The 13,885-nt window shown below is 35.7% G+C and overlaps 1 protein-coding gene across 22 annotated transcripts in view; it reads left to right on the top strand.

Annotated features, from left to right (window-relative positions):
- SOX6 (SRY-box transcription factor 6) overlaps nt 1–13,885 on the top strand; it is a 381,588-nt gene that overhangs the window by 306,995 nt on the left and 60,708 nt on the right. For all 22 annotated transcript variants that reach the window (XM_084521857.1, XM_084521855.1, XM_084521866.1 and 19 more), the window contains 3 exons: nt 5,525–5,674; nt 9,605–9,785; nt 12,360–12,550. In XM_084521857.1, the coding sequence (XP_084377983.1) occupies nt 5,525–5,674; nt 9,605–9,785; nt 12,360–12,550 (522 nt within the window). The remainder of the gene's footprint in view (nt 1–5,524; nt 5,675–9,604; nt 9,786–12,359; nt 12,551–13,885) is intronic.

The following is a 13,885-nucleotide window of genomic DNA, read 5'->3' as shown; positions in this document are numbered from 1 at the left end:
GTCACTCCTTAAAGTTTTTTATCTTTAGAAACCAAATTACTCATTGTCTAAATAGCTGAACTTTCATCTCTATAAATAAGATATTTCAGCTTTGCACAATTCATTTAAAATGCTGACAAATAAGGATTCTCACTTGATTCTCAGTAGTTCTATTGTTCAGCGTCATTTAGTGTAGCAAGTATATTTGTTGAAGATATAACAGGACTTGCATTTTTGGTAATGAGAGACTTTAGCATTAATCTGTGTCCACAGTATTTAGCATTTGTTTCTGAGAGAAAAAAAAAAAAAAAAGATCTACACCTCAGGAGAAATACTGTACAAATACATAAAAAGGACTGTGTCTTTTCACTTTGGTCATAAATCTTTTAATAAAAGAAAATAAAACCATAAATGTTTCTAGAACAGATATTTTTTTTCCCTTACATCAAGCTAGTTTCCACTGCATTTCTCTCTAGGTCATTTTCCAAGTACATCCACTGCAATTCGTTGTGCTAGGTCAGCCTTCATCACCTGCTCTTTGATTCTCTGTTACACTGACTATTACGTTCACTCTCTTTCTTAACTCCATACTTCTCCTATTTCTTTGCTATTGTTTCTTCAGAATTCTACTGCAAATAATAATGTCTGAATTATAACCCCACTGCTGTGACTGAATTTTCCCTCACCGAAGCAGTCAGTTGAAATGTCTATTTATTTCCTTTTCGTTCTTGTATACCCAAGTGCAACTGCTGTCTCCATTTCTTCCCTGAGCTTATCTACCTGAAGAAAGTGCCACTCTCAATAGCAGCAGTTGATCACTTCTCTTTATTGAAATATCTTATTTTTCCACAAGGTCTGCCATTGACAAGCCACTGGTAAGAAGGTTATGATTATCATAATTCTGTGTTAGGTGGTAAAACAGCTTGTCACAAAGTTAACAAGTTGTTGTCAGTGCAAATCTCCCTTAAGTGTGTTGATTTAAGGCCCATTCTATTTTCCTCACCATGTGTTACTTCTGTAACATTTGATTCTCAAAAATTCTTCACCTTTATTCATTCGTTTAGACATAGATGCTGCAGCCCACGAGGTAAGTACTGGTATTTCTGTTGTAAAAATAATAATAATAAAAAAATTCTGGTGCATAGAAAGCGTATTTACTGGGCTCAGTGTCATTCAGCAGAGCATATGTGTAGGAACATCACAGGACTACGTGCAGGCAAAAACGGACCTGAGCTGATGAAAGAATTTTGATTCTCCAAAGCTAGTTGAAAAAAATAGTTGACGAACTATTGAAAAAATGTTCTGGAAACCTGGGAGAGGGATGTGTCTTTGGGAGAGGCCTTTGTCTTCTGGGAAGATATGGATGAACATTGACAGTGAAGGCAGTTATCCATGTATAGTATGAAAATGTCCCACAAAGGTGTTGTCAAACTTAGATGACATTAAGAAAGGTTTAAACATTTGGATAAGCCAAGATGCTCTATTATTAGTTCACAGTTTTGTTTGTCAAATTTTAGAGTGTGGATGATATTTTTTTATAAATACAGTGAGGTGGAAATAATTCATCAAATGCCATAGGCAATTTCTAAAGCCGGGAATGCTTCCCCTCTTACCCCCCAACATAATTCTGCCCCCAGTTATTATTTTCATTACTTATTTGATTCTTCTTGGATTGTAGCTCTAAGCAGTAGCGAGGGCTTGGTATGAATTCTGCTGTTTCCAGGTAAAAAAAATCAGTATGTACTTGTGCTGTGCTGTGGGCATGCTGAGTACAGCACTTTCTCACTCAGCTGTTTTTCTTTTGGTAGATGGACATCATTCTGACCCATAGTGACCTCCAACTTTCATAAATTCGCCTCGGATTTTCAGTTGATTAGGGTTAGAATAGAGTTTTGGAAACAAGTGCTTAAGTTGATAAGCTTGTAAGTTCACAGGTGCCTAAGTGTGAGGCTTCATTTGCCATTGCATTAAATGAGACTTATGGCATTTCAAAATCCTACTCTTCAATGTCACATCATGACATTACGAGAAACCTGGTTCTGAAAGCTGTAAAACTACATCCTTAGCTGATTTTCAAAATTGTTAACTATGCAGGAGCATTCAGTAACTCAAAATCAGTACTACTAAGAGTTGGATGCTGGAAACTGGATTGTAGGAATCTAACTTAGTGACCTTTTTGAAAAAGAAATAAATCAGGCCATATATTTTTTAAAGATTCTTAAAACAATCATAAATACTTGATGGTTTTGAGTATCTAATTTGTAATCAAGAGCCTTCTGAGTCAGTGATTGGCATCAAGGTTATGTAAAGCTGTTCTCTTCACGTGCTAGAAATATAGTGAAAAGAAGATATGGTTTGGTGTTTGAGGTAGGTTAATTTTTTCAGTCACTACTCAGTAGCTGGTGGGGTAGAATTTCAATTGAAAAATTTCAATTGAAGATTTTCCTTTTCAGCACTGAAAGCCAACAATCAGTATTCATTCACTGTTTTTTTTTTTTTTTTTTTTTTTTTTTTTGATTATTATTATTTTTCTCCTTAATCTTGCAAATAAAAGCTTCACAACCTGACCATCTCAATGTGAGGTCCTAAATTTTGTGCTACAATGGTGCTATTTGCAAAAATACCCATTTTGTCCCTGCATCAGTGGTGTGTTTTCCAGATTGGCTTGCTTCCCATCCAAACTAGTATTTAAAAGAAGTTATACAACCTTCCAGTCCACATGGCAGTTTTGCTAGCACTAGTGTGAATTCTTGCAAGGTTTGCAATCGTTTATGGAACAGCTTTGTTTTAAAATCTATGCAAACCAGAATGCTAATTACTGTTACTTATTTTTACATTTGCTTTTATTGTGTAAAAGAAATATATAGAAATGCCAAGCTAAAGCTGGTCCTGTGACCTTGGAGTAACCTAGTGATGAATTTTATATATGCTTATATATAAAAATAATAATATATATAAACATATATATTATATAACATATATAATGTGTATATATATATATATATATGTTATATATGGAAAATATATAACACATATATGTAACATATAATTTTTATTTTCTGCCTCCATTCAAGAACATTTAATCGCCACTACTTGCGGGGCAGCCAATAAATCCCTCAAGATATTGGGAAGGGAGTGATTAATAACAAATTTAATTCCGTTTTTAATGTTTGCATTTCCAAAATCAAAAAAATGCCTAGGCAGTCACTTTAAAGCTTGCTTTTGTTGTTACTGTCTCTGTGACCCTTAAATACTGAGAACAGTTTGGTTGCCAGTCCTGCTGTGATTCAAGTCCCAAGCCATTGGTGAGGCCTCCCCTGCCTGGAGTGCCTGGCATCCCATTTTTCCCTAGGCTTGAGATGCCTGGTCGACATAAGCTGTACTATGGGCTGCCAGCATTCGGGTGTGACAAGCACACCTTTGCTCGCTTGTCACTGCTGATGGAGCTGCCAGCTCCATCTGCTGCGTGTGCCGGGCCTGTGGCCAGGAGCTGGCAGCGGGGGCCGTGGGGTGGCCACTGTGAGGTGAGGCTGGGGCTGCCCCCATCCGGTTCCAGCCACCCCTACCCAGGCCACAGCCATCAGCGAGTTGGTGGCGCCTTAGGGACAGTGTGTTTAAGAAAGGGATAAATGCTGCATGGCAGTGAGGGATGAGGGGAAAAAAAGTGTGAGAAACACCCCTGCGAGCACCCTGGCCAGGAGAGTGGCAGGAGGTAGAGGACTCAGGACTGTGAGGGAGCGAAGATGAGTTGGGGAAAAGTAGGGGCATGTGGGAAAGGAGCTTTAACTTTAGTCTGTGTCTTACCATCCCTACTGTACTGTAATTAGCAATTAATAAAATTATTTTCCCTAAGTTGAGTCGGTTTTGCCCATGAGGGTAAAAAAGGGGTAAGTGATCTCCTGGTCTTTACCTAGGCCCATGAACTTTTTCATCTTATTTTCTACCCAGTCCTGTTGAGAAGGGGGAGGGAGAGAGCAGCTGGGTGACTTCATACAAGCAGTGCATCCTAGTAAGCAGGCATAGCATGACCTGCAGAATATGCCTTTAATTTATAGGCCACTACCAAAGGGGTAAGATCCCAGTCGTGTGTGTGTGTGGGGGAAGCAACTACTGTATACAATGCATTTCCATTTTTTAGAACATCACAGCAAGCTGGGAAATTAGTTTTCTGGCACAGAAAAAAGCTAGCACCTTAGCCAAAATATTTAAACACTACTGGTTTCAAAATATTTATCTGTGATCCTTTTGTAGCCTTTGCATGGTATTGAAAAGGGATGTCAGGGAACAAACAAACAAACAACAGCTTCCATTTGTCACCCAGAGTTCTGGCTGTGCCCCTCCTTCATGCGTTTGTCTAGCCACTGAGTCACTGAGCTTGCAGTATTGTGCAACTTTCATTTCTGTGGAGGCTTGTTATATTAGAGAAATTGTTCCAAAGAAAGCAACAATTATGACATAAGCACATCTGGCTCTTGCAAATTATTCTTTATTAAGCTTTCATTTAATTACATGTGCTGAAAGGTCTGCTTTTGATTACTGTAATTTTTTTTATTTGTCCATCTGAATGATAGTAATGTTGGAAATTACATACAAACCACCTGGCTTTTTTCTCACTAATAAGGCAAAGTTTATATAGATTTATGTGTAGAAGAGGGATTAGGATCTTCCCTGTTTATGTTAGAAGAATTATTGCTGATGCTAATTCAAGGTGAGAGTTTAAATTTGGTCACTGGGAGGAAATTAAACCTATTTGGTTTTGTTCAGTAAATGCTTTAGATTGGTAGGAATTGTTTACTTTAATGTACACATTTTTTATTATGTTTCAGTTAAACTTTTGAAAAGTTGGATGCATATTCTGTGAGGTTGTTTTTGTATTTTCATCACTATTTACAGGAATTTTTAAGGCCTACACTCATTAACATTTAGAGAAGGTAGAGATAACAATCACTGTGCGCTGAGGTGGAGACATACCCTGTTGCCTATTTTAACTTTTCTTGCTATCTAAAGAAGATGCAGCATTGCCTTTTGGTAGCAAAGGATTCCCACGTCAGCTTCCAGCAGAGGTTCTAAAATTGACATTTTGTAGAAGGCCTTGAAACATGGATTGTTTCTGGCAGGGGTTGGTATCTCTTCATCATAACCAGTCTCACAATGGTGCCAATTCTTGGCATATTTGGGCATGGTATTACACTTTGCTCTTTATTGTGACCAAGATGGACAGTATTTACTGCAAAAGTGAAAAAGAAATTGATAAAAAACAAACTTAAGAAGAAAGGTATCAGTGTGTGGAAGTTTGCTAGGATTGTTTGTTTGTTTTTCTTTTTAATAACGAGAAGGGAAAAGCCACAAGCAGGAATGTGCTAAAAACAAAACAAAACAAACAAACAAACAAAAAAAACACAAAAACAAACAAACAAACAAAAAAAACACTAAATCTCTCAATTGCTCAAGAGAAGCAACAGCAGAGCAATAAAAATTATGTACGCTTACAGCTTCTCTTCTAGGAATTTTGCAGGAATATATTGTATATCTTCTTGTCTTCCAGCAACTGTATGCAGCTCAGCTGGCGAGCATGCAAGTTTCTCCTGGAGCCAAAATGCCATCTACTCCACAGCCACCAAATACAACAGGGGCACTCTCACCCACGGGGATGAAAAATGAGAAGAGAGGGACCAGTCCGGTAACTCAAGTTAAGGTATTGCTTATTGAAGAAAAAAGTTGGCACCTAAGAAGTATAGTGACACTAATTGCTCTACTTGTTTTACATCTGGAAGTTGAAGCACACAAAAGCTCTTCAATATTCAAATAAAATGTTCAGTTTTAGTACTGCATTATCAGTACAGAGAATGGAAGAGAAAGTATTCACTTCTTGCTTCCAAAAATATCATACATCCCACTTCCTACCATAGGCAGCACAACATATTCATCAGTAAAATGTGATATTTTCAAAATTTCAGTTTGTAATCTAGTAATGTGCATAAATGGCATCCACGTCATAAATTGTTTCAGGTTGAACATTTGAGCATCTTAAAATACAGTGCTAGCTTATGTTGTTAAGGCAAGAGAGCCTGTAGATCTTCTAATTATTTTTACAAATCTAGCTGTATTTTTTCCACAGTTTTGGAAGAAGCCTCACATAAAAATAAAATGTAATTCAGGACTCCAGGGAAAACACTGTAGCACTGCAGATTGATTTGACTTTTGCCGCTTTCACACAGCTGCTGACAACTGGGCTGCTCCTTGTTGGTTTTGTGCCATTGCTGGGTGCTTGTGCCTGCTTATTCTCACTTGCTTGGAACTAGGCAGCTACAACATGGCATTTGCCAGCAGTGTGAAATGAACATCATGCACCCCGTGAAGTCTGGTGCATCAAGCACCTTTGGGTGGAACTGGTTGGCTTTTGTTGCTACATTTTCCTATGGTTGTTCTGATTTTTAGGAGTGCAAATACACTGGAAAAAGATTTACTCCAAACTGGAGAAAAAAAATGAAGAAAAAAGGAAACAACAACAACAAAAAAATACCAAGCACATTCAGATATTTTGTCAATTTGAATGATAGTGCTATAAATGCAGAACTATTAAAATAGATCTAAAGAAGGCATGTAGTGACTTTGTGTAGAGAAGTATGCATTTTTTGCTAGCTGCTAAAACCTTGCAGGCATATAGTCCTTTAGCCTCAAATCAGCCTGGGAAGATTTTACATGCTTGAGGTAAGGGTTTCTTTTTCCTTTCCTTTCCTTTTTTTTTTTTTTTTTTTTTTTTTTGACATGAGAGTAAAATATCATTCGTTTTTTCATTATCATCAATCATTGTGGTAAAGTGTGGGTGAATAGATATTTCTGCCTGGGCTGATAAATTTCCATGACATTTTTTTGCTAGGCTGAGAGTACTAATAAATAAAAACTATTCCATTATGGCTAGATCTAACATTTATTTAGCAAAGTGTTCACTTTACTTAACTGTAGATGTGTATTAGTCCAATATTTTACCTCTTGTAATCCAATGCCAGGTTTGAGAGCAGTCAGTGAAATTTACCACATATGCAGAGTTTGTTATGGTCAATACAGAAGCCACCAAAAGCAAAACCCAACTCTTTCAGCAAAGTTGCCATAGTATAGTGATACCTAACACCAGTGATTTATGGTATTGAGAATATACTACTGACTACTTTAATGTGAAAAAGTAATTTCATAAGTGAGTGAGCCAAATGGATCTACACCAAACCAAACCTTTACTATATGAGTCAAATTTTCCCTGGTTAAATTTAAGCACATATCTCCTTGAACCAAGGCCAATACCATTCCAACTTTGTGGCCAGCTGAGTCCTATTACAGACTTGACCACATGCAAATTCTTGGGGGTTTCCCTACATAATTTAACTTGAATGGACTGAAATATATGTTAATAAAAAAGAAGCCTTTTTATTGTTATTTTATTAACAAGATTGCATTGAAAATATTAAAAATAAACTACGAGTGCTTTATGTGGATAAATACCAATGGCTAATGAAAAAATAATTATTAGTATAAAACACTAATAAAATAGTACTTACGTGCTGTCTTTGCAAATTTTTACCTATACAGAACATGACAGTTTTGATGGTCATGCATTGCTTAAATCCTCTATGTGTTCTCTGTATTTATATAGTTATTTATATATACTATATGCATTATTTATAGAACTAATGGGTTTCTTTTACAGTAGTCAGATCTTTCAAAAAATAATGATAGGTTTTTCAAGTCAGTGACCAGAATGTTTTCCAGCTTTTTGGTTGCCTCACAGAAGAGAATGCTGTTTATGAAGTACAAACAAACAGGTTCTGGCAGTGTTCAGATTTTTTTTCCCATGATGGTATCATCAGTAGTAGGCAGAAAATTATTTAGTAATTGAACACAGGTTTCTATGGTACAAGCTCTCAAGCCTTAGCCTGGCAAACTTCATAGTCTGAAAGGGGCTCTGAACTTTCACAGAAATTCATTGAAGCCAGTTTGTACCTGTGCAATGAAACAGCTTGCACATAACTCGGCCACAAAGCACGAGAATGTGCTATGTCTCTTATACCTTTGTGTTTCTGCTTTCACTTGGACTCTAAACAGGTGTGGGCATTTGTGTGTACTGCAAGGTCAGGAAGAATAAAAATGTCAAGCAGTTTTATAGGAACAGTTTAAAAGTGGTGATATAATGGCATTTTAAATACCCATTTGTTGCATTTTCCTGTATAATGCTTTGTATATGATCAGATGTACTTCGTTAAATCACCGCTTGACAGTAAGGAGAATGGAAGAGATGAGATAATGTAGTGTATTATTGTATTCTGACACATAGTTCTAAGCTTTGAAATGATCAATGCAGTGTTTTAAAATGGGGATGATACTCGCTTATGTCTAGCATGATTCTGCTTTGGGCATATTTTAGTTGAGAGATCTGTCTTGCTGGGCTCTTTAATTACAGAAAATCACTATTTCACAGTTTTCAAAATGCTTTGTCTTAACATATTAAGCAAAAGGAACAAACCCAGAGAATGGGAAGAAGGTTATGATGTTAATATCTACCCCTGTCAAAGAAATTAATTACTTGAATGAGCCTTCTTCCAAAAGTTTAGATTTTTCTCAAATAGACTTATTCTCTCATAGCACTGAAACAAGATGTTTGTCAAAGAGAGAATTTCTTCCATAATTGCGTATGAAAAGTATCAAAAGATATAAGTGTACTGATGCTAGATTTACATATCCTTAAAAAATACTCCTTGTCTTTATGCAAATGAACGTACAAATACACTAAAGGTTGAATGCATAAGAAATAACTACAGAATACAGAAATAATTACAGAAGTATCAAACAATCAAGAAGCAGAATTGCATTTATATGAAAAAAAATCTGATTTTACACGAAACTGTCAAAAACACATGGCACAGAGGAATAATAAAATTGTAAAATATACAAAATTAAAAGTAGAAAATATATGAAATATATTTTAAAATGCATACACTATGCATTGATTACTGTAAGTCAAGGAATCTAAATTCAATGAAATTCTTATCCTTATTGTAAGGGAACAGCATAGATTATTTTACTAAACAAAACATGCACTCAAAATAAGATGCATGGAATGTATAAGCTAGCAGCAGCATTAAATATGGGCCAAAGAACTGTCAGGGGTTTCCAAATGATTCTTTCATGGAAGTACTTCTGATTGCTTAGTTTTTAATACATTTAAAAATAAGTTACATAACTTATTTTTATAGTGCCAGGAACTTTTCAAATAGAACAAATGCAAAAGCGTTACTGAGCTGCTGGAAATTTTAAATAATTCTTTGTAAATGCCCTAGGTTAATTTAGATCTCTGAAAACACATTAGGAAATTAGGCTGTAATGTGAGCTAATTCAAATTTTAATTTGGCAAAAAGAACGATCCAGCCACATAGTTAATGTAAATAGAAGCATAACACAGAGAAATTAATGAGATTTCCTTTCATTGAATCTTAAAGGAGGCAGATAATTAGCTTCTTTTGTTATTATTGCAGGAGAACGTGGTATTGTCTTGGAGGTGTAAAGTAAATGCTGCTTGCAAAATGATTTGTTCATTTGTCTTTTCCTAATAGTTATTTACATTAAACTCTTGTAGGATGAAGCAGCCCAGCCACTGAATCTTTCAGCCCGACCCAAGACAGCTGAACCTGTCAAATCCCCGACATCTCCAACACAGAATCTCTTCCCAGCTAGCAAAAGCAGTCCAGTGACAGTGACGAACAAGAGCGGCATCCCCAGCCCCCTTGGTGGATCTCTGGGAAGAGGATCCTCTTTAGGTAACTATTCTGTCCTTGGAGAAAACTGGCAGGTTTTCTGTGTAAAATGTCAGCTTGAACACACTTGCATCTGAATTAAATATATAGTTGGATCTACATTTCTGTTTAAAATGGAGAGAAAAAATGCAGGAAAGATTTTCAACTAACTCTTGAATGCCAGGGGTTTACAAGAGTAAACAAAGTGATACAGAAGTGATATGCATTTACAGGAAATACAGCAAATAAATATTTAACATCTACATACAAATACATACACATAATAGATGTGCATATGTGAAAAACATGAAAAAGATGCTTATATTAATATCTTCCCCAAAGACGTCAAATGGATATATACATTCAGGGTTAACGTTTGAATTTTGGTCTCTGGATTATATGGGGGAAAAAAAAAAAAAGCTTTGCATGCATACAGAAGCTGATTAGATACTAGACATGGAGACGTGATGGCTCATGTGATGAATTAAATCTAGTGCAACAGTATATAATACTTGGAGTAAGTGAGTTTTCAGTCACTCCTTGAGCCAAGGTATGTCCATGGTTCACAATGATTCAGAAGTCAGGCAGGAAGGTAACCCCAAATGTGGTTTTCAGCTGTTTAGCCCAAATAATAAATACCATTAGTTTTACCCAGAACAACATTCTGAAAGAAAAATAATTCTCTGTGTCCTGGGTATTAAGTTCATTCTACCTAGACAATCTACTGAATAAATTGTTTATTTTTTTAACAAAGACAAAATTTCTTCAGCCCAGCCAGTGTAGTTTATTATCTGTTCACTTTATTGTTTGTTCAAGTTTTTATTATTTGTTCATACATCTGCCGAAATTCTGTTAATGCTTATGGTTGCAAATAGGGATTTTTTTTTTTTTTTTTTTTACCCACATTCAGGATTTTTTAATTAAGAGACAAAGCTTATAAAGTAATGAAACAAAATTGATCTGAAAACTGGACATGAAGACTATCTTAACTAGTCAAGAAACAGAATCAAGAGCTGTAAAATTTAGATTACCTGGCCTAAAGATCAGGTAGATTTTACCCACGACTAAATACAAACCACTTCCTTGCAATTTGTAGCTCAAGTGTACTTATAAAATATATACAAACATTTGTGAATAATGAACAGACATGTTAAATACATACATTAAATATATAAAAATTATGATTAAATATATAAAAATTATGATTTGTTCAATTCTCAAAAGACTTGGGAACATCATGATCACTGAAGGATCAAGTTCTGCAACTAGCTAGCTATTCTACCTGTCCATATATTTCCATCTATCACTATGCTAGCTAACATTAGAAAGCGGTGTACCAATGTGAACTTGCAGACTATTCTAGAGAAATTGATAGAGAAGATATGCCTAGGTTGTGAGTATCTTTCCTGTAAGTCATAAAAACGTTTCCCTTTGATCCAGAAGTAAAGAAGCCACAGAAGTATTGTCAAAAATCAACAAACCACATAGGATCTTTTGTTCTGTTTTATGATAAATTTAGGTGGAGTCTAAATCTCATTAAGTCACAGTTCCATTGCATTCATTCCCATCAAGACCACTGTATTATATCAACTTTTTGGTTCCCAGGATGAAGTGTGAGAAGCATGTAATCTTAATGTTTCTCATTTTAAAAGAATTCAGGGTCTTTTGAGGTTGAAATTTATTACATTTTAATTACTTTATTTATATTCTCTATATATTTTACTTAAATATTGTATATTTACTGATTTGTTATAGCGGAGTGTTAGTAAGTACATAAATACCACAAATTCAGAGCTTTGATAAAGGACATCAACTTAACAGATACACAGACCACGCACAAACTTTGCTTAAAGTTTTTTATCTTGAATGTATATACACAAATGTGCTGCATGAAGGATACTCCCATGCAGGAACCAGTGGTCTAGTCAAAGCTTTGCCACAGCACCGCAGAACAACCTTGAGTACTCATCTTTACCTCTCACATGCATTTTAAAATGCAACAGAAATGTTTTGTGTGAGTTTGATGGATGTTTAAAAATTTCCCTTTCTGTCCAGAGAAACAGAAAGAAAAACATATTTTCTCTACCAATTTAGAGCTTTATACTCATGTTAAGGTGATAATATATTCTGTCTGCCACAATAACTATGGGTGCTCTTTCAGAAATTGAAAGCTAAATATCGAGTGATGGCTCTGTCTTGATAAAGAGATTCTAAAAATTGACATAGACTTTCATGTCCAACTAAAGATTTATTTCTCCTTCTTTGTTCATTTTGTTAATTGTTATTAATACCTCAAAGGCTTCCCACTTAACCTTCAGATAATTGTTGAGTTTAACAGAGTGTCTGTGGGTATACTCAGATACTTACATATCAGGCTACACCAAGACTTCAGTGGTTGTATTTATAATACAACAAAAGAGGAGCACAGGCTTATCAATCAATTCTATAGATTAATTCAGCCTTCAAATAGACAACTGCCACTCCTCCTCCTTTTGCAGATGTTAGTTGGCTGGAGTTTTTAACAGGATGAGAGCTGAGTAATTACACTGGATTCTAATTTTAATCATTACCTAAATAAAGTGTGTTCTCTGTTTATAGATATCCTTTCCAGTCTTAATTCACCTGCCCTATTTGGGGACCAGGACACAGTAATGAAAGCCATTCAGGAGGCTCGAAAAATGAGAGAGCAGATCCAAAGGGAGCAGCAGCAGCAACAGCAGCCGCATGGTGTAGATGGAAAATTGCCCTCCATGAATAACATGGGTCTAAACAACTGCAGGAATGAAAAGGTAATGTCTACCATTGCCACACAGTCTGTCATTCACTCTTTTCCCTGTAAATAGATTCTTATTTTTATATAAAATTTCTTTTTACAGCCTTTAGCCACCTCCGATTCATGTTAAATACAGCTTGTCACTTCACAGTGCTGTGCTACAAACTTTTCTGTGTTTAAAAAACAGCATTCAGAAAAACAATCCTATGCACTACATATGATTAATTGTTTGTGGTCATTACATTTTGAGTTGTGCTTTTGGGAATGATTGGATCGGTAAGTATGGCAGAAAGGCAAGTGCATACTAGCATGGCAGAGTATCACAATGTTCTTGAAAGTATCTGAGTATGCTTAAATCTGTGACTCAAATTCAACAAAGAATCTAAGCTCAAAACAATGCTTTTGGCTCTTTGTTGAATCTTGACTTGGTTTCCAAATAGTAAAGTGAAATGGGGAACTGTAATAAAATAGAGAAAGTGTAGAGAGAAAACGTCCAGCATTGGACACTCAGTTTACCAGACAGCAACCTGGAATCATACCCCAAAGGTGAGGAGCAGTTTCTGTCATGCATATTAAGGACCACTCAGAGGGCAAAGAATTCCTTTGTAAAATTGTTTGCATCTGTGTTGTCCTGCTCTGTGGCCTTTCCAAAGCCTACAAGTTTTGCTCCAGGAACAGGTCTCTGTGTGTATAACAAAGCCAGTAAACACTGAACTAGGTAACTGGCTGAGCTATAAGGCAGCCCTTTTGGTGAAGAATGCTACTCTGTTAGCTTCCTTAGAGGTGGCTTATGCTGCAAAAAATACAGCATATGTGATTTTACACCACTGACACAAAGTCAGTTATACACCACAAGAATTACTCTACATTTCAGTTAACTAGAAAGGAGTCCCAGGAATATCCCTGTAATCATTGTGGCATTGGACAAATTGGAACTGTTATGATTCAATTTGGTAAAGAACAGAAACTGACACATTCATTAGCCTACAAAGCACCTAGTGTTTCAGAGTATTTCCTGCAGAAAAGAAAAATAATTCATTAATGAAAATTCTGTGATATTCTGTATTTCAGAGCGTAGGTTCTATATGCTTTGGGGTGTATAGGGGGAGATTATATTATACTCCAAAAGTAACAGAAATTTTTTATCTAGGCTGAGTATAAGATTCAGTAGAATATTATTTATAAATTAAACCATGAATTTGATGATGATATGATCTTTTCTCAACTCTCAAGGGAATACTTAGTGAGTAAGCAGATTGTAGGAAGTCACAGAAAGGAAAGGAAATGTAAACAGGGTTGTCAAATATTGATGTATACCTTTTAATCTACATTTTATATTTTTGCTTGATTC

Source organism: Aythya ferina, assembly GCF_964211825.1.
Source record: "Aythya ferina genome assembly, chromosome: 5".
In the NCBI taxonomy this organism is placed as follows: domain Eukaryota; kingdom Metazoa; phylum Chordata; class Aves; order Anseriformes; family Anatidae; genus Aythya; species Aythya ferina.
The sequence above is the reverse complement of the archived record's forward strand: the minus strand, read 5'-3'. Positions and strand labels throughout refer to the sequence as shown.